This window comes from Pteropus alecto, unplaced genomic scaffold (genome assembly GCF_000325575.1).
Source record: "Pteropus alecto unplaced genomic scaffold, ASM32557v1 scaffold98, whole genome shotgun sequence".
Lineage (NCBI taxonomy): Eukaryota > Metazoa > Chordata > Mammalia > Chiroptera > Pteropodidae > Pteropus > Pteropus alecto.
The window spans coordinates 15,505,800-15,532,501 of NW_006443570.1; the positions used below are offsets into that span (position 1 = coordinate 15,505,800).

General features: G+C 42.3%; 1 protein-coding gene, 1 long non-coding RNA gene and 1 pseudogene across 2 annotated transcripts in view; all 3 read right to left on the reverse strand.

The window, feature by feature from the left end:
• Positions 1–4,822: 4,822 nt before the first annotated feature.
• On the reverse strand, positions 4,823–10,007 carry LOC112473191. The gene is made up of 2 exons (XR_003043953.1): positions 7,888–10,007; positions 4,823–7,823 (listed from the first exon to the last, which is right to left on the reverse strand). It is a non-coding gene; the product is annotated as an uncharacterized LOC112473191 (long non-coding RNA).
• Positions 10,008–17,911: 7,904 nt separating this feature from the next.
• LOC112473266 lies at positions 17,912–18,030 on the reverse strand (annotated as a pseudogene).
• Positions 18,031–19,158: 1,128 nt separating this feature from the next.
• Positions 19,159–26,702, reverse strand: part of UNC45B (unc-45 myosin chaperone B) — a 28,160-nt gene continuing 20,616 nt past the window's right edge. Inside the window, exons 15-20 of the mRNA XM_006924952.3 lie at positions 26,063–26,129; positions 25,013–25,126; positions 24,533–24,648; positions 23,563–23,680; positions 21,285–21,440; positions 19,159–19,556 (exon numbers count right to left, since the gene is read on the reverse strand). Of these exons, the coding sequence (XP_006925014.1) occupies positions 19,296–19,556; positions 21,285–21,440; positions 23,563–23,680; positions 24,533–24,648; positions 25,013–25,126; positions 26,063–26,129 (832 nt within the window). The 3' untranslated portion in view covers positions 19,159–19,295. The remainder of the gene's footprint in view (positions 19,557–21,284; positions 21,441–23,562; positions 23,681–24,532; positions 24,649–25,012; positions 25,127–26,062; positions 26,130–26,702) is intronic.

A 26,702-nucleotide genomic window follows, 5' to 3' on the forward strand; every position in this document is an offset into this window, starting at 1 on the left:
CTGATTCTGAGTGATGAATACATGGTAGAAACAGAATCTTCTCTGGGTGTGAGCTCATTGCTGTACCATTGTGGTATACTGTTGTAAGGTGAGTTATTTGTTTGGACTCAATGTTTTATGGCAATAAATAAGGCATTCTGATAAGTCCACTGAGGAATAGAGTGAAGAAATGCAATGGAGTCACTCTAGTCAAGCTGCTAAATTACTAAAATCAGATAGGTTGAGGCATGAAGAGATGATTCTATTCTTGTTTTAACTAGCCTGGAAACTTAAACTTTTGAAGTTTCCAGTCTTGCATCAATGCCTGGATGTACATCAAACTTCTAGAAAACCCTCTGATTATCTCCTGAAGGACTAGGGAATGTTTATATGTCCAGATCACCTCACATCCATTGTCCAGACCACCAGATGTGATCAGACCTGGCACCATCCTCCAGAGCACCTGACACCTGACTGATAACTGTCCTGGACCAATCCTGGAGCTGAGAATGGAAGACTGATTATTCTCAAGAATGCACTTTTTACTGTAAAAGCTCTTAACTCCTCCCCCTCTGTCGGAAGCCAGCCGACCAAGTCAAACCGGGTACCTGAATGGGGGAGCGGGGACTGAGAAAAAAGAGAAGACAGACAGGGTGCAGGAGGGAGAACAGATCTCACAACTGTCTCTCCGAGTTTATTTCTTATGCTTCTTTTTATACATAATCAGTTCCTTTGTGTATCTCAAAATAACATAATAAAAGTAACATCCTGAAGATCGAGGTGCAATTGACACTTCCTTTGACACTCCCTTCGACACTCCCTTCAACACTCCCTTTGGCTATACTTAATCTTCTTCTTCCTGGAATTCCACAGAACCAGCCTTTTCTTTTTTATGCAAGCAGGCCTCCCGAGATAATCCATGCACTCTTTTGAATTTGGGGAGCTTTAGCTCCCTACACCCCTCCCAGAACATTTCTGGGTTTTTGCCTAGTTTCCAGTTTGCAAACCCAAGACCTTTTGTCATTTATTTCTAGCCAAAACCTCCAGACTCTTTGTGAGTTAGTTAACAACATGAATGGTGATGCTAGCAGCAGCTTTGTGGGCAGGGAAGGAACACTCATATCTGAGTAAATATATATTCCTGTGAGCCACCATGTTTGTGCGGATTTCTGTGGAGAATGCTGCTGTCTTGATTCTACACTGACTTCTATTTTCTGCAGGATAAACACTCAGCAGCAGTGGTAGCCAGATCAGTCTTGGTAAGAGGAAATCCATTAGCCCATGCATTATCTCTATTGTAGAAGTGCTCAGTTACAAGAGGATTCCAGAGTATGGGACCCCAATTATAGACCATACTTCCAATGGTAGCTTAAAATCTCATAAAGAAAAAATTAGGCCCAAATGGTTTCACCAGCAACTTTTATCAAACATTTCAGGAACATATATCCATTTTTATACAGAATATTCCAGTGTATTGAAAAAAAGAAAACAATCCTCATTTCACAAGAAAATTATGAGGAAAAGGATTCATGGGATTGGTCTTCCCTGAATTCTTTTATATACAAAATTGTTTATCTTCATTCTTCATTCTTAAAGGACTGTGTGGCTGCACAGTAAAGCTAACATATTATGGCTCACACTTCTTTCCAGGGCTCTTTTGTTGGTGTATCATAATTTTCCTAAGCCATCCTAACTAATGAATATGGATACAAAAATTCTTCAGTAAATGTTAGCAAATCAAATGTAGCAAATGTACTAAAATAATACATCATTTATCCCAGGAATACATACAGTTTTTCAAGAATATGATACATACATTTATCCTAAGAATGCAAGGTTTGGTTTAATATGTGAGAATCAATGTAATCCACCACATCAATAGATTAAAAGAAAAACACAGAAAAAGTATTTAATGTTATTTAACATGTATTCAAGATCCAAACACGCAGCAAACTATGACTAGGAAGGAACTTCCTTTTCCTGGTAAAGGACATGTTCAAAAGCTCTACTAAACATACTTAATGGTAAATGTTGAGAGCTTTCCATTTGGATGATTGAGGTGCTGGATAGCTTAGGGCATCAAGGCTGAGAAATAAGCGTTCTTGCTTGCAAATTCCCCAGTAAGTGGAAATCACTTTGACTTCTTTAACTTTTGTGTAATTTGACAACATTTGCTATAGTTCTATTTTTCTACCCTGCCCCTTCTACTTTAGCCCTACAAGGCCTGACACACTGCCCTGCTCAGCCCTTCACACCATCATTGCTCACAATGTTCAGGCAATTCTGCCATGTTGCGGTGTATGTGGAATTTAGAACTTGGAGGCTCCTGGCCTAGGTTTTCGCATGGGCAGCCTTTTGCTCAGTGAGGTTTCCCCTCTTTGACTTCCCAGTCTAACATGTTAACCTCTCTTAACAGACACACAGACAGACAAATACACACACACACACACACACACACACACACGCATACTCATTCACTCACCGATACTGAGAGCCTTTCTATTATATCTCCTCATTTTACAACCATATAATCACTTTGAATTCTCAGCCATTCTTTGTACTTGTTTGTTCACATACTCAAGGTCTTTTCTGCCCTGTCTGCCACTGAAGTCCCAGCACTGAGATCACCTAGCTTCATATCACACACAGGCAGGGGCAGAAGCTGCCTCATTTCTCTTAGACAGGAGGACTTCTGATCAGATATCCTGAATGCTGGGCTAGGAAGTGGAGAAGGCCTGGTAATCCAAGCACTGGTCAGAAAGTAACCCACAAAAATCCAAAGAATATTCCTGGGCAATCTTTTGTTCTTTGAGTGATTTTTTTTTCTAATAGCAGCCCTTGTTGTCAGTGTAGAAATTCTTAGCTTCATCAATGATGACATGTTGCATCTTCTCAAAGTGACTTCTTCCTGAAGGTTTCCTGGATGTTTTACTTGCTCTTTAAAATGTAAGACACAAATGTAGGTTTTCTTAATGATATAAAGAAAGCAGATTCAACTACTAAATGGCTATGTAATACAAGTTATAACATTGTTCACATCATCCAAACAAAAAGCAGTGGCAGTCAAGATTATTCAGGAGAGAACGCAAACAGTCTACGTCTCGTTTGCTTCATCATGACCAGGTTGCACACCTCACAAGCGTTTATTATGGTAATCATTTAGTAATATATATGTGTATGAAATGTTATGTTGTACACCTTATACATGATGTTATATGTCAATTATATCTCCATAAAGCTCTGAAAAATACCTGACAAAGGTTATATATTATATGATTTTACTTACCTGACATTTTTTGAAAGGCAAAACTGTAGGGATGGAGAACAGATCAATGGCTGCTAGAGGTTAAGGGTTGGACGAGAGTTTGACTACAAAGGGGCAGCAGAAAGGAGCTTTTTTTTTGATGATGGAATTGTTCTGTATCTTGACTGCGGTGGTGGCACACAAATCTATACATGTTTAAAAACCCTTCGTCTGTATATTAAAAAAAAAATCCATTTTATGTTTGTAATTTTAAAACATTAATTCTTAAAAGTGCTTAAAAAAAAAAGTTTGGCTTTTCCTGTATGTATATAAAAGATTCACCTTTTGGGGTCACAAGCCCAAATGTGAAATCTCACTAAAAACTATGAACCTTCTCCTCAGAAAAAAATCAAAATAAATACAAATTTGAATTTTGAAGTCAAGGTAGTGGGAAGAGATGTGGATGAATCCAGATTACTGTGCTTGGCAGGATGGAGGATGGTCTCTCCAACTGATAGAGATAATGTGGAAGAAATAGCAGAAAAGGAAAACAACACAAAATAATATACAGAGTATAAAGAAGAAGCAGAAGATTGTCAGAGTGGGAGATTGATTTCGGAAACGCTCAACTTAGGATACCTGTTGTACATCAAACTGTCCAGCAAGCAATTGGATACATCAGTAAAGTTTGGACTCAGAGAAATACTGGAGTTATTTTCTATAAAAGTGGGCTAAACTAAGGGCACCTCTTACTACTATTTCTATTTAAAATCATTCTAGAATTATTGGCCTATGAATGGAAACAAGTAAAAGAAATACTGTATCTAGATACAGGAACAATTAGTTCAAAATTAGTTTTGCTTTTGCATTAATAAGATTATTAAGTAATAAGATTTAGTAATAATCTTATTAATGGTTGGAAATGACATAATTTTAAAACTATGAGTTTTCCTACATGCTAGCAGTTCACAATCAGAAATTGTAACAAAAAGATATCATTCTAGGAATAAAATTTAATATATATAGTAACAATATGGATAAAACTGAAATAATTGAGATATATACCATATTTCATTGATTATAAATGTACTTTAATATCTCTTAAATCAAGATATGTCTTATAGTTTAGTTGACAATATTTTATTTTTTAATAGTTAATAACATGATAATGCAATATTGTTTTCTTAAATTTAATGAAATATGTTAAAAGAAGACTTGAATAAATGGTAAAACATTCTACGTTCATATATGAGAAAATTCACTGTTGTAAAAATGACAGTTCTTCCAAAATTAATCAATTTCTTGTAATTGTCATCAAAATATTTCCATATTGTTCTTTCCTTTTTGGTGAAACAAAATGATTCTAAGCTTCTTCTAGAAGAAAAATGCCACGATGATATCATTTGGGGAAAGTGTACTCTGGTATATGTTTAAATACAAGTTGGCAATGTTCATTTAAATTTACAAGCAGTAGTTAGTATTTGGAATTTATCCTTAAGGAACACCTCAAGGTATTTGTAAAAATAGGTATATTGTAACATTGCTTAAAATAAAAATAAACAAATAAAAGGTGACTGGTTAAAAAAGTGATAGCAGGGGTGTTTGCAAAGTTTTATTTTTTGATCTATGTGGTGGTTACACAGGTTTCTCTGTGTAAGTTATAACTCTATTCTATGTACTCTCTGTATGTATAGTACATGTCACAATAAAACAGCTAAAATTAGTAACATCCATGTTAAGGAAGTCTATGAAATACTATACAATCAATAAAAGAATCAGGTAAATCTATGAGTAAGGTTGTGACAAGATGTTCATATACATCACTCAGATTCAGCCTTGTTCTTGCTTATAGCTATAATGTATTCATTTTCACTGATAAATAATATTCCATTATGTGGATACACCACAATACGTTTATGCAATGTCATGACAATAAGTAATTTTTTTTTTCTGTTTGGGGCTATTACAAATAATGAATCTATGAGCACTGTGAGATATTGGCATATCTCCAATTATATATACCTCCTGATGCATGTGTACACATTTTTCTCTAGAAACTAGAAAGAATTGCTGAGTGGTGGAGTATGCAAATAACCAGCTGTACAAGGTAATGTCAAATTTGCTTTCCAAAGGAATTAGACCAATTTAACATCCCAGCAGCAATGTATAAAATTCCTGATTACTCACAACCTCTTGAACACCCGATTTGTCAATTAAATGTAAGACGATATCTACTTGGGGTTTTGATCTGCATTTTACTTGTTATTAATAGATCCAGTATCTAACTTCTTTGGGAGTATGTGTTTCCTTTTCTGAGAAATGCATCTTTATAACTATTGCCCATTTTTCTAGTGGAGTTTGTTCTTTTTAAATGTTGTATAAATTTTTTATGTATTCTTAATACCAATCTTTTGTCATCTACAGAGATTGCAAATATCTTTTCAAGTCTGCAGTTAAATATTTTCACTCTCTTTAAGGTACCTTTTGAGGAGCAGAAGTTCTTAATTTTAATGTAGCAAAATTTATCAATCTTTTTAAGTTTAATTCTTTTGTGTTTGGTTTAGGAAATCCTTTCTTACCCAAACGACACAAAATTATTCATGTACATTTTCTATTAAAAGTTCGAAAAGTTTATTTCTGACATTTAAGTCCTTAAAGCTTCTGTAATTGATTTTTTATAAAACATAAAACAGCAGTCCAATTCTATTTTCTTCCTAATGGATGAACAACCAACCTATTCCCAAGCAACCACCCATAATGAATTACCTGGAAAGTGACATGTTTGCTGTTCTTCCAGACATTCCAAATTCTTATGAGTGCACACACTCCTGCTGCGGGGTGTGGTGGATGACAAACTCAGCTCAAGATCATCTCAGAAAATATGGAAAGATCTTAGTAAACAAGAACCAAGGGTTCAATATACAAAAAGGTGGACCCCCAACTGATAGCTGAGTTGTGTTGCAAAGTCTTTGACTTAGTCCTAGAACTAAAAGTCTTGGCTTACAGATGTTGATTTCACATTTCAGGTCAGCTCAGGAAAGCCTACTAATATCTCGGGGTGGGGGGAATAGTGTGGAGCAACAGTTTTTAGTTTTTAATTTTTAGTTTTATTGTATCGAAACAAACTATTTTTATATTTGTAAAATGCTTATATTAAAATATAATTAGGAGGTATGAAAGTTAATGGATATAGATTTCTGACATGATTCTGAAATGGACTTTGTTTTTCTGGACTTTTGAAGAGATACCATTGGTTTTCTTTTGTCTAATTTCTTCCAGGCTTTCCTTTTCCAAAATAGTTGCATATCATCAACTCTGCTCTTTGGCTCATTATTCACGGTGGGCATCACAAGCTAACTCTCAAAAGGAAAGAGAAAAGAGAGGGACAGTCATGGTCAGGCCGTCTTTTGGTTCAAAAATGGAAGTGGGGCAATGAGAAAGGGAGAATATTTAATGCAGGATAACATACAAGATGGAAGGGCAGGGAAAAATGGCAGTGAGTTAAAGAGGGCACACAGGTTTGAAGAGACCTAGACACGCGAGCGCCCCCTGGCCAGACTGCGGCGACCCAGTCCCTGCAGGCCCCTGGTTTCGTAGGCGGCTTCAGTATCCTCAGCCCGGGCCACTGGGACCTCGAGCTTGGGGAGAAGGTGGGAGAGAGATTGCTAGGAGGGCTCCAGCAGTCCTCCGGCCTATGGGCGCGGAAGTTGGAAGTGAGATGTTGAAACATCTATTCTCCAGAATTTTAAGAGGGCCAAGAAGACAGGAGGGAGCCCCGGGAGAGGAGCAGTTGAAGTCAAGAACTAACTGAATGCTCCAGAGGTCCCCAAAAGCTGCTTACGCCCGCGGGGCGCGGGTTCGGGTCATTCCCCAGGCAGCCGGCTCCTCGCACCCTTCGCTCCGCTGAGCCGCAGCTTGGGTTCCCTGCACAGGCCTCGCCCCGCAGCAGCGCGCATCACAAACGCGGGTATGTGCGGAGAGTCCCGCGCGGAGCCGGGTACCCAGCCAGACCCTTTGCGAGCTGCCAGAACACGTTTGGTAATAAACTTAGAACGAACAGACTGAAAACTGCGGTCTTGGACAAGACCCGGAGTGTGATGAAGTCTGCAGCGGACAGTTTCCATTTTCTTTCACCGAGACGCCATCGCCTAATCCTGCTGGGGTTCTAGCAAACGGAGACACACACTCCGGGCAGGCTGCGATAGAGCCGTTAGCAGCAGTCATCACTCCTTTACAAATCAAAGTACCCTCAAAAGAAAGGAGGCAGACTCAACTTAGCCCAGTTCTAGGGTGGAGGGAGGGCAAAAGCGGAGGTTTAACTCTGTCCGCGCTGGACGCAACGCTCCCTCCTCCTCAGTTCCCCGCAGAGAGCCGGGACTGCTGCTCTGGTAATGTCAACCAGAATCCAGGGGCTGGAGGCGTAGGGGTTAGAGACCTGAGGACGCGCCGGAGCCTGGGACGTCCGGGTAGGGCTGGAGGATGTGGAGTTCCACCCAGATCTCCCTCCTTGGGTGAGGGCGAGGACTGCCAATCTAAAAACACACAAACAAACAGCTCCCCCCACCCCCCCGCAAAACAAAACAAAACAAAACAAAAAAACCTAGAACAACAAACAAACAGCCCCCCCCCGCAAAACAAAACAAAACAAAACAAAACAAAAAAACCTAGAAAACATAGAGAAGCCAAAAGACCTTCCCATCACCTCACCCCATCGCCCCATCTATCCACCGAAGGTAACCAAGGCTACTGTCGTTGCATGAGACGGGGTGGGTTCCGGTCCACAGAAGCGAACCTGTATGGCTGTCCTTTCTCCTGCGCGGTACCCCATCCCGTGAGGAGTCACCGAGTTCAGCTGATACAAGGACTGGACCTTGCAGGGTCAAGGCCGCTGCTCTGGACTTGTGAGGATCGATCGCTTTCTCCGGGAGGGAGGCGCGCTGCAGCGGAGAAACCTTGACAGGTAACGAGTCCTCCGCGCTTCTTTGCGCTTCTTTGCTCAGACCCAGGTCTGAGCGCTGCCCTGGGAACTCTTTTCCCTCTCGGGAAAATTTTTTAGGAAAAATATTTCTCGGTAGCTACTTCCGGCAGGTGGGCAGTGGAGGACCCGGAAGCAGGGAGGTTCGGAATGCCAGACAAGCTGAGGAGGGAGAGGCACGCAGCATCACAGCCAAATCTTACCAAATCGAGCCTGGTAAAATTTCCCCACAGTTCAGGAGCACGAGGAACTTTAAAGGAATCAAGTGCCGAGGCTCCTGAAGGTGAAGTCAGTGAGGTTGTGGACTGAGGACAAATACGGTCAGTGTCCAGTTCACTACAAGCGTCCATGTTCCGCGGATTGCTTGTAGAACCCCCTGGTTTAGCATCTCGGTCCTCAAACCGTAACAGCATCCGAGAGGGCGGCTGTTAGAGCATCCAAGAGCATAATCCCATAATCCTCGTATACCCCATTAAGTAGTTTACTAGAGCATCCATGGACTCTGTCAGCAGAGACTAGCTAGGCTGAGTGATTCCTTGCGCCTTTTGCACATGGCTGTCTAGGAGCCAGAAAGGAATCCTTGAAGGCTAGTGTGGTAGAGAAGGTATGCTGGACGGTGGGACTTTTGATTGGCTCATGAGGGTTCATCCACCTATCGGAGTCTCAGAGCGGATACCGTAGGAGGAGACATTGGCGGTGCCTAGTGTTTGCCTGGCTTTGCTCTACCAGAAGGTGGCGAGAGTATGCCTGCCTAGGTGGAGAAAGAGAAACTGATTCTCCTGAGTCTGTCAGGGCCCGAGGTGAGAGTTCTTGTGGCCAGAAGAACAGGAAAGATGAGCAGCTAAGGATAGTGTCCCGTTTCAGAAGTGTTCTTTTAAATGTCATAAGGCTCTTCATCTCTTTTGTTTAAATAAGAAAATGAGCCAAGTTTTAGTACCTTCTTGTAAGTGGGAGATTGAACTGTGATGATCTGCTGTTGGCCTGATTATGAAAATTCACAGATGTTTAGGTCCATCAGAAAACAGAAATCAATTTCAGCTTTTATTGTCATGGCAACAGGACATTAGGTAAACAACTATTCATAGTTACAGTATCTCTCAAGACTAATAGACATTTAACAGGCCAGAGGAACAGTCTTGGAGGATTCCTTTGCCACGATATTAAAAAATAAATCTACAAGGGCAACTTCATAGCATGGAATACTTTCTGCTTTTATGCACCTGAGAAGAAGAGTGCATTTTCTCTTATTTCGCTAATATAATTTTCACTGGCAGTTAGGAGGGTCTGCTGTTTTCCACACCAAGCACTAGATTTCCACTATGAGGGCACGTGGCAGGCCTGAGAAGTGTAAACTGCCGATATGCAAGGGAAAGGGCAGGATATGGAGGTTATTATCAAATGAATGTAGGGGCACACAAAGGTCTTCATCTGGAGTATGCAGAACTTGAGTCTCTGTAACACTAATCCTATCATATATTTAGTTTCTATGGAAAAAACTCAGTAATAGCAGGCACATAAATTTACACTCCTAGCAGATTATTGAGCTCATTACATTATAATAAAATATTTTTTACTTATTTTTTCACAGTCATTCATCCATACAGTTTTTAATGGCTTTATGGGGTATTTTTGACAGATAATAAACTGCACACGCATTTAAAGTGTACAATTTGAAAAACTTTGACATGTGAAACCATCACTGCAATCAAGATAGTGAACAAATATATCATCCCCAAAAGCCCTTTTGTAATCTCTCCCTCTCACGTCTCCATCCTCCGCCCCAGGCCCTAAATGAATGATTGGCTTTCCATCACTATAGAAGAGTTTGCATTTTCTAGAATTTTATACAAATGGAGTACTATAGTATGTACTCTTTTTTGTCTGGCTTCATTCACTCAGAATAATTCTGAGATTCACTCATGTTATGGGTACCATAGTTTTCTTTTTTATTGCTGAGTAGTATTCCGTTGTGTGTATAACCAAAATCTGTTTCTGTTAATGAGCATTTGGATTGCTTGCAGTTTATGGTTTTTACAAATAAAATGTTCTGAACACTCATGTATAAGTCTTTGAAAGGACATATGTTTTCATTTCTCCTGGGTAAATATTTAGGAGTGGAATAGCTGGGTCGTATGGTAAGTGTATGAAATTACCAAACTCTTTTCCAAAATGGTTGTATTTTATGTTCCTACCAGGAGTCCCCTTTCCTCCACATCCTCAGCAGCAGCTGATATGGTTAGTCATTTCAGCCATTCTAATTGGTGCGTAGTGTTATCTCATTGCAGTTTCAATTGGCATTCCTCTAACGACTAATGATGTCAAATATCATTTCATGTACCTATTTGCAGACTATATACATTCTTTGGTGAAGCATTTGTTCAAATCTTTTATTGATTTTTAAATTGGGTTGTTTATTTTCTTATTATTGCCTTTCAAGAATTCTACATAAAAATTAGGTAGATAAAAGTTCTTTATCGGATATATTACTTGCAAATATTTCTTCCAGTCAGGGACTTGTATTTCCATTCTCTTCACAGTGCCTGTCAGTAGGAGACATTCTCAAGGTCCATTATATTACTTTTTCTCTTTTATGTATTGTGCATTTAGTGTCATCTCTAAGAACTGTTTGATGAACCCAAGGTAAAAATACTTGCTTCTATGTTTGCCTCTAGAAGTTTTGAGGTTGAGAGACTAAATAGCTTTTTGGGGTATTTTTGACAGATAATAAACTGCACACACTTAAAGTGTACAATTTGATAAATTGGCTTAGTATTAAAGTATAAACTTGCTGGGTTTTTGGCATTTTGTGAACTCACCCCCATGTTAAAACTTTAAAAATACAGATACTGGGACAGTCAGCAGAACAGGGAGTTCTCTGTGTTGAGTGGTTTACAGACCCTGAGGAGGAAAATCAAAGGCTATTTGTTTGGAACAACCACATTGAAGGGCCAAGGTGTACTTTAGGAGTTTCCTTATCCTTGGATTGACAGCAGGGATTGGCAGAGGAGACACACCATCTTTGCAATCATTCTTCGGGGCTGAAAAACATCTGTGAGTAACAAATAGCTCTCCTGCTGCCCATATTTAGCCCCTGAAAAGAGGAAAGCTATGCCCATCTTCGTAACAGTTATAAAACCCCATGTCATATTTACTGTAGATCAGGGAAAATTTTGTGCCCCAAGCATTGCCCTGGCTTGATTCCCACACCATACTCCTGTAAACAGCTCCATCCAGGAGACAAGGCTCTAATTCTGAGGAAAAGAAAAAGAAAAAAGGATACATTGAAAGAGAGAGCCAAGATGACAGCTGAGGAGTAGGCCTAGAGATCCCCCCAAGTCAGGATCCAAGAGCAGAGGGCTCAGGGGGAATATATTCTGAGGAAAGAAATTGTTGTTAATCGTTGGTACACTTAATGTATTTGATTAACAAGTGTCCTTGTATGAGGCAGAGAATTTGGAGATAAATTAGTGTTAGATACATAGAAAACTAAGCAAACAAAAAGTCAGATGATTAAAATCCTGAGCAAAAGCAGAAAATTGTACAGAAAATGAAATGCACTCATAGTATACTACCTAGCACAACTGTGACTAGAGAGTCAAAACAAGGTAAACATTGAATATTGTTCTAACACAAAGTGATGATGTAACCACATTGGCAGGTTATGGGTAGGGGAAGATAGGGAGAACTAAATCTTATAGGAGTAAATAGATAATACCTGTTTAAAACCAAAACTGCGCTATATAGAGACCAAGAGGTATATACCAAAAGAAGCATCACCTCAGGAGAGTAATAAAAAGGGGTAAGGTAGGAGACTGCTGATTTTATGCTAAGTCTTATAGAACTATGTTACTTTCAATACTATATTGATTTAACTTTGATTTTCAAAATTTATAAAAATTCGTATTATAATATATTTCTCTGGAAAGTAGTAGGCAATGCATGTATCTCCTATTATGAAGCTTTCCCCCCCATATAACCAGGTGTCTCATATAATCTGTGTTTTATAGTCCCATATTCTTGGCACTCTTGTAGATGTAAACCACACGCTCTACAGGCCACATAATAATAATCCCACCTTGACCTTCTCCTCGCACATTCTAAGTTTTGTGTTTTTTGGATCTGGTATTTGTTTTCTCCAAAGCAATTAGTGAAACTTCAGTGCTTGGCTCTGAATAGTACAGACCTGGGTGGCCCAAAAAAAAAAAGAGAAAAGAAAAAAAAAGGATAATGTCCCTCTGTCCCTTTACAGCTGCCTTTCCAAATGCTATTTCTGGCAAAGGATAATTGTATTAACACCTGGACTTCAAAGACTGTTGCTATTTCCTATGAAAGTAAATCACTAACAGCTAAAAAGTCTGTTATCCTGATAGGTTGTTTAACTAAAAGATGTGCTGCTCTGACAGCATTTAAATTGACACCTTTTTCCTGAAAGGGTTATATACACTTACACATTTGAAAGTCTGAAGATGGAAGAAGAGCTCTTCCCTATTCTCCCACATGTACGGAGATAATAAAACCTATGTTCCTGCTCAATTGCTTAAGAGTTTGGGAATTTGTGTTTCATTTCGATGAACATTTATTACCCAGGAACTGCTGCAATGCTTGGGGGCTGACCATCCCTACTGGCATGGCACCCGGAACTCCCAACTCCACTCTCAAGAAACCATCTGGAATCAGTTCTCCTTGTTGCTACAGACACACTCTCCGCTGCCACCTGCAGATGACACCAGCTCTTCCAAGAGCAGTAGCTCCGCCTCTCTTTCCTATGACCTCTATTACCCCTCCTTTTTTTCTTAAATGTTAAAAGATTATTTACAAAGCTTCTTTGTTATACAGAAAGCAAAAATGATGTTACGACCTCAGCGTAACTGGTAGCCATGGATGGTTATGACTCAATCGCAGCTATCCACACTACAGCAAGAATCTTACATAAAAACCTGACAACACAATTTGGTGGGGCGAAGACTCTAAGCTTAGTGGAAGGCAGACTGTCACAGGAAGTATGTTCTTTAGGTGACGGGTAGGTATCCTGGGGTTGGTATACAGCCTTTCTTTTTTTTTTTTTTTTTTAACAGTTACCATCTCCATGTGAGCAGTCCAATCAATCCTGAACAAAGTCCTAGTACTCTCCCTTCTCAGACCAGGGAGACATCCTCAACTGCTATTCAGCACTCCCTGCCTCAGGCTCTGACCTATCTGATTTCTTTCTAGCTCCCACACCCATCACGAATGGATGGGAGAGCAAATCTCTTCTCATGAAGGGCTCAACCTCTGGGACTGGTACCCAACAGGAGTCAAATAGATATTTGTGCTGAGATATGTGGGGCACTGTGGGCTAGCCCCAGGCCTGCCCACCCCGTCCCACGCTGTTACTCTGTGAAGACTTTCAAGACAGCAGCTCACAGGCATCATCCAGAACACAAGCCATTTAAAAATAATCTCTGGAACCTATTTGTATCAGAGACCCCAAACTCACCTACCTCGCTTGGATCCCAGAACTTTGGCCCATAGTTTGACTGTTTCCTCTGAAATCTTTCATAGTTTATGAAAGATTTTATGAACCAGAAGGAAATCTATGACCTTGGTATTTCGATGGAATGCATTATGGACTTCAATAGTAACAGGGGAAACAGCCCACAGACCTTGGAATCGCAAAGATCACTGTCAGGGTGGCATTTCAGCGAAACCACATAGAAAAGGGAAGTGACAGATTTATCCTCTTCCCGTGGCACTTGGTATTTTACTGTTAGGTAGCTAGTCAGATACAAGCGACAGGGAGAAAGTCAGACACGAGCGACAGAGAGAACAAAAATAGGGGCCCAGCTTAGAGACCACCCAAAGAACACCCCAATGGTAGTAGAATTCTGGGTAAGCACATGTACACTAGGCAAAGTTATTGCCTAGTGTCGATCAGGTGTCAGTCCGCCCTGAGAAACCGGTACACGTTGAAACTGAAGCCAGGATCAGAGCCAAAGGAGCAGTGCAGTGGGTGGCCAGGAACCACCAGCCGCCATCACCAAGCAGACAAAGCCGCAGAGGCGGGAATCCCACCCTCCTTACCTTCCAGCGGCCCGCCTAGCCCTGCAGCCCTCGGCGGATCGCAAACGGGAAGAAACAACATTCAAGCCTGTGTGGTCCGCTCTAAGCGTGGGTAAACCCACTGAAAAGACCTGAGCCATAGACCTGAAAGCGTGTCTCCTCCTGCCCACCTCTTCCCCACCCATGGCGGCAGAACCTGGTAGAGGCACCTGGAGCGATGCAGAAAGCACTGCCGGCTGGCGGCTTCTAGTTATAGGAGTGTGGTCAGGGAAACACACAGGCTCGAAGACCCGTCGCCTGCCTTAACCCACTACTGGGATAGTGCCCTGAGGCTGAGAGGAAGGGGTAATAAAGAGGACGCGCGCCTCCGAGAATACAGGCGTTTTTCACGCGGAGAAAACACTCCCCTACACACACAGAGATCCTGGAAGTACGGTACTGATAAGAGAAAACAAATCTTGCATTACAGCACCATCTACAGGAAAACAAAGGAAAGACCTTTACTTATCAAAAACAAAACAATATGCTGAAAAAAGAAATATTCATTCCCTCAAATGTCCAGGCAGAGAAATAATCCATCAAATACCACGAATAACCAAGGTAACAAGGAAATATGAAAAGAAAATGAAAAGTCTCCAGAAAATAAAGACATAAAAGACTGTGCCTTAAATGACAGAGAATTCAAGATTGCTGTTCTGAAAAAACTCAACGAGATTCAAGAAAACTCAAAAAAGGCAGTTCCATGAACTCAAAATAGAATTAACAAACTAAATGAGTACTTTATCAAAGAGATTGAAATTCTAAAAAAGAACCAAAGAGAAATGCTGGAGCTGAAGAACTCAATAAATGAGGTGAAGAATGAATGAGAAAGCTTAGGAAATGAAGATCAGATGGAGGGAAAAAAATAGTGATATTGGAGATAGAAATTTAGAAATGACATGTGGAAGAAGAGAGAGGATTAAGAGTAAAAAAAAAAAAAAAGAAAGATCTCTACAAGAACTGATACCATTAGAAAGAGCAATATAAGAATAATACGTATAAAATCCTACCAGAGAGTCCGGTTTAAGCTCATCGTACACCTGTAGCGCAGCAGGTGCACCTGCACCTCCTGTTCCACTCCTCAGCCTACTGCTCTCAGAACCTGGGGAGGAGGGACGTCCAGGAGCTCAGAAGACCTGCCCCTGATGGAGGGCAAAAGGCCTTTTGTTCGTCCCATCAAGCTGCCTCAGCCTCACTTTAATCACTCCCACTCACCCCCTCCTCCCTTCTGTGTCCCCTGTGCTTCCTGTGCACGCAGCTAGGGTAGTGTTGCAATATGATACCAGAATGAGCTCCCCCTGGAGGGAGTGACATCTGACCTCACTCCCTCTCCACCCGCCCTTACATGTCCAGGCCGGCTCACTCTGTTCTTTCCGCCGCTGCGCTGGTCTTTGGTAACAGTCTCTGCCCAGTGTGGAACCAGGATTAGGCCACGTCCGGCGGAAAGAGGAGCGCGCCCGGTAGCCCCAGTCCTAACAGTGATCGAAGCAGACTGGACCCCTGGGAGGTGGGGAGAAGCTAGGCTTTGAGGACCTGAGCCAAGGACAACCACCCTCCACGATCGCGCGTCCACCGCGCCTGCGTCTCTGTAGAGGCACCAGAGTGGTCCAGCCTCCTGCTAGTGTCTGTCTGCTCCTTGTACCCCGCGGGGGAGGGAGGGGGGCCACCCGGCCGGGGTGCCGAGGAGGTAGGGGCTCCGAGTAACAACAGTATCTACTGGACCCGGTGATCCACGCCTGAAAGGACGACAGCGGTGGCTATCACGAGTGGACCAGCGGGCTTCTCCCATCCATGCGCCCTCCCACCTCCGCCTCTTGTGTCCTTGGGCAGAAGCCCAGAGTCCCACCCGCAGTATGTAGCACTGTGGGGGCTCCTTGGTGGTCCAGTCCTGCTCCAACTGCTGCTTTCACCGGGGCGCCTTCCAACTACTCTGCCTTGGAACCTCCGTGATCAAATAATTCTTCATTTCACTACTGCCAGCTTTCCTAGCCAGAACCCTATAGTTTCCTAAACGCGCTGAGACCAGGTGGCCACCATTCCTTGGATGACTTTGCAAATGTAAATTGTGCTTCCTTGTCAGCCCCCTCCCCAAACCCCCCCATTCCCAAGTGACCTATCGAAGTTTAGATCCAGAAATAGGGGGAGCTCATTCTGGTATCATTGCAACACTACCCTAAAGAACAGGGAATATCAAACATATTAAAGAAGCCAATTAATATTGACTATTCATATATTGAGAACCAAGTGCTTTAGATTCATTATTTCATGTAATCTTCACACTCTAAGCGAAAGACACTATTCACTCTTTAAGTCTTTAAAAACAGCATTATACAGAAAAGCGCACAAATAATAAGCTTGATGAAAGTGAACACACCCAGACCAAAAATTAGAAGCTCTTTGTACCTCCCCATCACCATCCACTCCCTGCCTCCTATAAGTAAACAGTACCCTGACTTTTAATATCATAAGCTTAGTTTTATCTGGTTTTGAACCTGTATAAATGGAATCATTCACAATACAGTATATTATTAGGTCCAGCTTATTTCACTGAATATTGTTTGTAAATTACTTCTATATTATATGTAGCTGTCGTTTGTTTGCTTATATTGGTCTGTCACGACCAATGTGTTTATTTTCCATGGACATTGGAGTTACTTCCACTTGGGGACTGTGATGAAAAATGTTCTCATTCTTATACATGGTTTTTTTGTTTTTGTTTTTTTTTGGCTCAAGTAAGTACATATTTCTGTTGGCTGTGTACCTCGGAGTTGCTGGCCATACATATTTCTGGTCATTTTTAATGGATGTTGCCAAACACTTTCAGGGAATATTGCCAAATATATTTTCCTAAGTGGCTGTAGCAATTTACCTTCCCACTTGCAATGTATAAGAGTCAGTTACTCCACATTCTCACCAATGCTTGCTTTTTGTTGGTGTTTTTAATGTTAGCCATTCTCATAATATTTTTATTTTCTATTTTCCTAATGACTAGTATGAGCATCTTTTATATACTTATTGGTTATGAAGTACCTGTTCAAGTCATTTGCTCCAACTTTATTCTTCTTCAAAACAGTAATTTTATTTCTGACTCTTTGTATTTTCATATACATTTCAAACAACTTTAGTTTCTGTCCCACCAAAGGCTCAAAGTTCGATTGGTATTTCATGAGATCTATATGTCAACTTGGGGAGAATTTACATCTATATAATGTTGAGTCACTTGATCCATGAACATAGTACTATCTCTTACTTATTAATTTTTTTTAATTTCTCAATAATATTTTATAGTTTTCTATGTAAAGTCCTTCAAAATATTTCAGATGATTTATTTCCAGGCTTTTGATGTATTCTGTTATTATAAATGGCAATTAAATTTTAATATTCTAATTGTTACAGGTATACAGAAAGATGATTTTTGTAAATTGCCCTTGTATCTAAATTTACTTACTATTTTTAAGTGTTAATCTTGTAGATTTTTTTTTCAGATTATAGTCATGGACAATCCTGTTGTCTAAATAATTTGAAAGAATTTTTTAAAAATTTTTTTTAGGAAAGGCAACCCTTGGTTGACCTCACAGATTGCAAGGATTTTGTCAGTTTACAATTGCTTATTATTATTATTTTTTAATTTTTTATGCCTACAGCACCTGGTCTTTCTAGGTGGTCTCCCATCCAAGTACTAACCAGGCCTGACCCTGCTTAGCTTCCAAGATCAGACTGGTTCAGGCTTGTTCAGGGTAGCATGGCTGTAGACTGAAAGATTTCTAAGTTTTCAATTTTTATGCTTTTTATTTCCTTTTCTTGTGTTATTACACTAGCCAAAATCTCTAGTGAAAAATCAAATAGAATTGGTAATAGCAAGTATCATCTCATTCTTAATCTCAAGGGGATCATTAAACATAATGTCGAATGTAGATTTTAATACAGATAATCTTTATCAGACTAAGGAAGTCTCCGATTTTTAGTTTACTGAAAAATTTTATCATGAATTATTTAATTTTATCAAATGTTTTTCCTCCATCTATTGAGATAATCACATTATTTTTCTTCTTTATTCTGTCAATGAGATAAATGGAAATGTGATGCAAGCTAGACATTTCAGAGTCGTCCCTGGGAATTTTTCTGGGTTATTGAAAATGGTCTTCTCTTTTCTCTTCCATAATCATGAACAACTATGTAAGTCTGGATTATCTTTCCTACTACATGGAGATATAGTCTGCCAGAAAATAAGGTCAACCCAGAAGAAATCAAAGCTAAGGTATAATATCAGTGAAAACATTTGAACCCTGCATCTAATGTCAGACCTTTCCCTGGATAGACAAGATATATGAACCCATGAAATTTTTTTTTTTTGCTTAAAGTACTTTAAGTTGATCTTATTTATTTTCGTTATGTCCATGTTTCATGGAAGATTTTCCCAAGCAAACTGCAAAAATCATGTCACACTGTTGAACATGAACTGTATTTCCCTCACAGTTGAGTGATGGGAAGGAGCATGGGGCTGGGACAGGGCACCGCAGTTGAAACATGCAGTTCTAGGCAGCCTTATTCAAACAGTATGGGAGAGAGAGTATGAAAATCAGCACAGATCAACATCCAGATACAACAGCACTAACCTCTATATTCACACACCTTTTAGATCCTACCCTACCACTCAATTCATTTTCCAAAATATAAAGAACTTCAGCCCATTATCCTGGCCTTTGGAATGGATATAGAAAGAATTATCCAACCTGTCTTCCAAATTACAGATAAAAAATATTCTAAGAATTTCTGGACCATGACAGATATAAGGAGACAGGAAGCAAGAGAGACAGTAAAACAGACAAACTTTGGGCAAGGAGAAGATTCACAACTCAGGGAACAACCAAGTTTTTTGTTTTTGTTTTTGTTTTTATTTTTGTTTTATGGAGACTTCATTGTTACTGCTATGATCCCTAGCTGAACTGACACTCTGGGAGTACCTAGCTCTGAACTCTGCACAGTACAGAATCAGCCCCATCATCCCTGGGCTCCTGTCTAAGACACTGGTTTAATGAAGCCATAATCCATGCACTTGATGAGACATTCCCGGGCTGTCTGAATCACTGCTGCCCTCTTCTCATTTGGTTCCTGTTTGCCCACAACAGTTAAGATCTCCAGCAGCTCACTCTCTACCAGCTTCTTGGCCAGCTCGGCATCAGCCGCCAGCAGGTTGTAGGCAATGACCAGGCCCCGGTGTTGGACTGACAGCTGGTCGTGCAGGCAAAGCCGCTGTAGTATCTCCAACCACTGAGTTGTCTGGAGGGATAAAGGTAGATCAGGAAGGATTGGAGGAATCAGTGGAGGAACCAAGAAAGAAGATTTTTGACAAGATAAACAGAAGGCATTGGTCAGGCCCAGATTCAGGGCTCTGAAAGGACAAGCACACATCTGGTTATGTGCCAAGTATGGGACTCAGCATATGCCTACTTAGGCCCCTTGGGACTGACTGAGTGATGCTCATCCCCTTACCAGGGCCAAGGCAGGAATTGGACAACTAGAAGGAACTTGAAATAATCCAATCACATTCATTTTACAAGTGGAGGGACTGAGGACCAGGGAGGGAAAGTAACTTAGCTATTCACACATCTGGAAATAGGAGAGAATAAACATCCACACATCCATTTATTTTTTAAGCATCTTGAGAAGCAAAGGGACAAACTCATTGCATGCCTGAGCAGAATGAGGATGAAGGGTGTTCAGAGAGGAGAATTCTAACTCTGGGCACAAGGTTCATGTCTGTTTCTGCCAACCCAGGCTCCTTGAGACATGAGCTCCAGGCGTGCATGCCCTAGATATGCATCCCAGCAGCCCTGATTTCAACTGAAATCGACACTGGAGTGTAGAGTGTATCCTCTCCTCTATCTCACCTCTATTTCCCTCCTCTATTTCCAGATGTGAAGAAGCCCAACCATTGTACACATAGAATACAAGACTCTAGACCACTCCGATCACCCCAGGAGACAGAGGTGGAACTAAGAACAGAACCAAGAGGCCTGACTCTTAATCCTTCAACAAACATACACTGGCAGCAGAGTAGAATAGTTACCATGGGTCTGGAAGTCAGAGACACCAGTGTTCAGGTTCAAGCTCAGCCACTTACCAACTGTATGACCTTAGCTAAGTTATTTAACCTCTCCAAGTCTTAGGAGCCTCGTCTGTCAACTGTTATGCCTACCTCTTAATATTGTGATGATTTAGAAAGATGATTCATGGAAAGAACTTAGATTGGGGGCTGAGGGATAGTGAGAGCCTAACAAGTAAAAGTAGACAGGGATGATGATTTTAGACATTAATCCAAAGATTTCCCCTTTGCTTCCTCGTATCTGTCACCCTCACCCTCCACTAGTCAGCAGGGATAGCTTTACATGCACTGCTCTCAAATGAAAAGACAGAGGGGGAAAAAAAGGCAAATTATTGGCTTCCAAGCTTCTAGGCAGACTTTTGTAAACTCTACATTGAGCGTCCTACCACAAAGAAAGGAAATGAAAGTTCATCTAGCTGTGGTAGGGTTTGAGGAAAAATTTAATGCTGATAGGTAATGGAAAATGGGTCCCGCGTTCATCGTTCTCTGGGAATGAGTCAGTGGGGATCACCTCTTTGCCAAACCACAAGCTCCCCATGGTACCCCAACCACATCCATGCTTCTCCTGGGGAAGCTTGGGGCCTCACAGCAGTAGTTATTGTTGTTGTTATTTTTATTATTCTTAAGTAATGAGTTATAAGCACCACCGAATGCAGTGGGTGAAACTTCAGTGGGAGGGATTTGAATTGGCAAACTGGGAAAGTCCAAATAATGAATGTAAAGGGCTGAAGGGTATAGACTCTTCTCTCTTTAGGTGGTAGGAACAGATACCCAGGGGCGGGGAGGGGTTACCATGGGGGGCTGGCCTTCCCCCAGAGAAGCATTTAGGGGAGTATGGTCTTGGGTGGGGAGATTCCCTAGAGCCCACCCAGCCCCCTCCTGCCCCCAGGGCCCACTCTCACCACTTGAGTCATCTTGAGGCACAATTTCTTATGTGCTGCTGTCAGCATGGCCAAGGCCCCCGCAGCTGCATTCTGCACCTTGTCATCATCCTCCCCGCAGAGCAGCACCACTAACTTCAGTCGGTCGTTTCCATCAGCCAGGAACCTCTCCTGTACCTATGAGAAGAAGGTATGTGGCTCAGAGAAAAATGCACCCATCTGCCCAGCCTGGGGAGGGAAAGATAAACCTGAAGCTACGTTCTTAGATCCAGGATCTCTCAGAGCTTTCCTTTGAGCAGCTCACCCATGCCACATCCCCCAGGAAGTCTTCCCTGATTAGCTAGATGAATAGTTTACAATCTCCACCACTCTGTTTGCATTTGGCTATCCACACCAGAAGAAAAATGCAGGCACAGACTCCTGAAGGGTAGATGTTGCCTGAAGAGCCAAGTCTCATTTCCCCTTGGGGAAGCCTAGAATGTTTCTCTCACAACAGATGGGCCTTCAGGGTCTGCCCTAAAATGACTTTGCAGTCCCTGAAGGCACAGGGGCTTGGCAAGAGCAGGGGACAATTGGGTAGTTTATTTGGTATTAAATTGCTGCTGTAGTGTCTCCACCAGTTGAGAGCTGAGCTTTCTAAGGATCCAAAAGCAAGAGAGGAGCCTCCTGAGGTGAGGGTCTCTACGGAGCTCACTGACCCTATACACACGTGCGCGCGCGCACACACACACACACACACACACACACACACACACACACACACCTCTGCTCTACAGAAAAATCTGATTGATCAAGTTTAAGGGCATTTTGTTGAGTCAAGTTTCCTAGAAGTAGAGCTCCAAAAGGATTCATAGATCACAGTTGCCCAGGTTGTGGCGCTCCACCTGCATCTCCCTGAAGCTGAAGCAGTGGTCCTCAGAGGTGAGAGTATGATAGAGACAGTCAGTGCCGGCCCCTCATATGGGGCACAGTTGTGAATGGGAAGCAGCTGCCCTAAAAGGCAGATATTTCCCTACCCTTTGCACCTAGATGTGGTCATGACTGGTTCTCAGCAGTGGGGTGTGAATGGAAGTGACACGTGTCACTTCTAGGCCACTATGGTAGAGTACTACAGATGCCTCTCCTGTGGTCTCTCTCACTATTCACCATCTGAATAAAACACACTCCCAAGGTGGCACAGGGGGAGATAGTTCTTGATGATTGAAGAAGCCTGGATCCCTGAGTCACTGCTTGGCAGTGAGCCACTTAATGCAAATGTGAGCAAGAAAGGATATGAGTGAGAAATAAACTTCTATCCTCTTAGGACCAATGTATATTTTGATTTTGGTTGTTGCAGCAGCTGATGCTCCCATGGAGACAGCTACGCCTGCCTCCCACTGTCTCTCCCTCTCCTTCCTTGGACACACAGCCTTAGGTCAGCTCCCTGGGGGACCCTAGTAGCTTTGTTTCTTTTGATTTTAACAGGCTTTCATGGGTTGGGTTTTCCTCCTGCAACAGTGAGAAAATCCAAGATTTGAGTTAAGTATTGAGAAACAGAGTGAGTCTCACACTGGGGCCTACATGAGGACCCAGGAGGGCCACTTGACCTGGCTCCTATGTTCATGAAGAACCTCAGATTTAAGCCCTGTTGTTACTTCTAATGAGGTTATATCTACAGGCATAACAATACTCTGACAGGACATAAAGGAAACATTCATTCATCATATGGTTATAATTTACCCCATTTCTGGACCTTGAGGCCATTGACATGTTCTGAATTCGTAGTATTATTATACATCCTAGAATTATTCTATGAAGAGCATGGTTACAGAGCAATGCAGTTTCTACGGAAACAGCGATAGTTCATTCAATGTTAACATTTAAAATATTCTAAAATTGTTTATAACTTTTTGCATTATATATATATATACTTCAACAAATGCAGTAGTTTAGCCTCCCTTGACTTGTAGGAGGCCCTGGTCTCATATCCTGCTTTGTTATGAGATTATTTAGACCTAAATAACTTAGAGAAATGGTATCTTCTATCTCATCCAGCCCAAGCTTTAGAGTCAAAACCCCAGGCAAGGATAAGATTACTTTGTATGTTTGCCTTTGTCTCCTTTGTGCATATATTCCTCCCAGGATCCCTACAGAGAGGGAGGCGGCTGTAACCTAGAAAAGATTCGGGGATTTCTGAGTTCTCAGGTAAAATCCTACCTTAATACCATTTTAGCAGTTCCCAGTCTCATGCTAGGCCCTGGCCTGTGGCCTGACTCTATATGTCTTGATCACTCCCCGTCCCCAGGCTGAGCCCCCTCACCTCCTTGTTCAACACCATGTTGCACATGCACTCAGTGGCCGCCTGCCGCAGCTGGTCATGATTCTCAAACATGTAGTTCTCGATGTCTGGCAAGGCCCTCTCTTTAAAGATCTTCTGCCTAGGGTGGGAAGAGTGGATGAAGAAAGGCCACTGAGTCCTCTGTAGTGAGCACTTGGGGTTTTGGGCCACTCAAGGGCCCTTCCCCACCCTAGTGGTATCCCTTCCACATCCTCAACCAGCATAGGGGCATTGATCCTGCCCCCAGCTCCAGGAGGGGCACCAGTGGGCATAAACTAAATGACATAGCATAGCCTCTTGGCCATAATAATGGGTTCTCAGATGAACATGTCACCCAGCTGGAGATACTTTTGTATTATTGCTGGGGAAGAGAAATTCTTTCTTTTTCCTGCTGGATATGAAGCCGAGATGTGAGGTCTGGAGCTACCCTTGTGCCCATGAGAGAGGGGAAAAGCCCATCTGAGAATTAAGACAACACAGACAGGAGAGGTGCAGGGAACCAGGCTCCAGGATAGCTTTGCAACCCCTGCATCAAGCAGTACCTGAATCTGGAGTACTCCAGTCTTTATATTTACATGAGCCAGTAAATTCCCTTTATGCCTAAACCAGTGGGAGCTGATTTTCTGCCACTTGCCACCAAAAGAATCTCAACCCAATACACTCCACCATCTCTTGCTTCTAAGAAGGAATACAATTTCTCCCCACTCATCCCCCTGGATATCCTTTTACGACTTCAGAAATAAGTGTCTTTTTACTGTCTCCTCTGGCTTTGTACATTTACCATGTGGCTTTTCCAAGTGCTAATTCGAATCCCCCCCACTGTTGTGTCTACCCACTGCCTTTGATCCTGCCTTAGGAAGAGAACAGTTTTCACACGCGGGGTATGTGAAATTCAACCAAACACTTCATGGGACACCTCTGTTCCTTCCTGCTCCCTCCACACACCACTCACCGAAGTTTGTCACTGCGCCCAGACAGGTTGGTGAGGCCTAGGAGAGCCTCGTAGTTCTGGATCCCATCCCTCTGTGTGTCAAGGAGTCTCACGAGGGGCCGCACCACCTCATATACCTGGAGGGGAGAGGTCGAGGGGTGGGTCAGGTGGAGACCATGTTTCTTCAGTTCCTGACATTTATAGGTACCGAGCTTTAGAATTTCCAAAGCACTTGCCCACCCATTGTCTGGTTCGACTTAACAATGATCCTGAGAAACAGGATCATTTCCTTTTCTTAGCAGGTGGGATGGGTTCCCGAGAAGACAGCCCTGTTGGCCACAGGCAGAGCCAGGCCTGGAATCCAAGTGCCTCCAATTCATTGCCCCCTCTGTGGCAGCACCAGGCCCCCTCCCAGGCCACGAGCAGGGTGACAAGGAGAAAGGCACCTAGAAGCAAAGGAGACTCTTCCCATCCCTCCATCCCAACCACCCAGACACCCACCCGTTCCCCAGGGAAGGCGATGTCCGGATTTGAGACGGCAGCAATCTTTGCTAGGGCATGGGCTGCCTTCACCTTGCCCACGTCTGTTCCCTCCAAAGCCAAGGGAATCAGGGCCTGCAAGAAAGGGCACAGTCATTTCTGTCACAGCAATCCAGAGGCCTCTCTCCCCATCTTCCCTCTCCAGCAGTTTTCTGTCTGTTCCATTAGAAGTTCAGGAAGACTGTGATATAATCAACTCTTGAGCATTGTAGAAAACAATAAAATACTTAATCACAGATTCACACCCCCTGGGTCCCAGTATACATCAAAAGTTCACCCCATTCTCCCTACCATCAATACGTTTGTTTGGCTTTGAAGAAATAAGTAGATCAAAAACTGGTTTTTCACTTTCTGCCTAAATCAAATCTAGTCATAACAGCAGCCATTTATTGAGCACCTACTATGAGCCAATACTTTAAATGTATTTCCTCTAATCCTTGTGATATTCTGCAAAATGAGTGTGTGATTCTTTTCTCCCTTGTTATACAGATAAGGAAACTGTGGCTTGGGGAGATTAAATAATTTGTCCAAGGTTATGCAGCTAAAAAGAGGATGAGCAAGCCTTCAACAGCAAAATCCACAGTCTCTATATCTGCACCGGGTTTCCTTCCAATAGCCAGGAGGATAGACAGGGTTCTACAGTAAATCCCATGACACATCACAGAATCAGGGAGAAACTAGACTGGGGCCATGAGCACAGATGTCACATATACCTGAATGACTATATGCCAGGAAGTTGGGTTGGGGCAGGGAATACATTCTTCTTGGGCCGGGCAAGCAGCATGCACGCAAACACACACATGCACACACACACATGCGTGCATGCACACACACACACACACACACACACACACATACACATGTGTATTTACACATATCCATAATAAGATGAAGAAGGTAGCATTAAGTCTCATTAGAGAATTGAAAGAGTAGGTAAAGATCTATTGGACACTTGACTCCTCCCCAGTGGAGCAACTTCTAGGATGATAAAAACTTAATCAGCCCAAATACCTTGCCACCACCTTGAGCCACAATGGTGCCTCGGTCCTTCGGGTTGTCACACAGTGCCAGGAATACCCTGTAGGGTAAGTATAAAGGTTGTTTAATGCACCAGGCATTAGCAGGCCAGCCAGTCAGATCCACTGAAGCCCTGGAGAGTGCTACCAGAGTGCATATGCCCCAGAATTAGCCACCTTGGGAAGATACTGCAGTGAAAACAGTGGCTAGGGAGGAAGTGAGGCCACGTGAGGCTGAAAAGAGCCATGCCCAATGAATGGCTCTTTGCTGCCTACCACCCAGGAGAAACTCTTAAACTTTGAGGCACCCCAGGACCTCTGTGATCCAGCCCTTGTCTCCCTCTCTGGTATTACCTAGCACTATTCCTTCTTGTGCACTCCATTTCCTCCGTGTATTGCAGAAGAACCCCATATTCATTCTTCCTCCATCCTTGGTATCTTTGCACATCCTTTACCTGGAAACCTTCCTACTTCTGAAATTGTGTGGCTCCTTTTATTCTTTCAGGGCTCCCTTGAGTTGTCACATCCTCCAGAAGGCCTTTCTGGCAGCCCATCTTCCAGTCTGGCTGGTTGGGTGCCACTGCTTGTGCTCCAACCAACCCTCTGTCTTTCCCCCATCATGGCACCCATTGCAT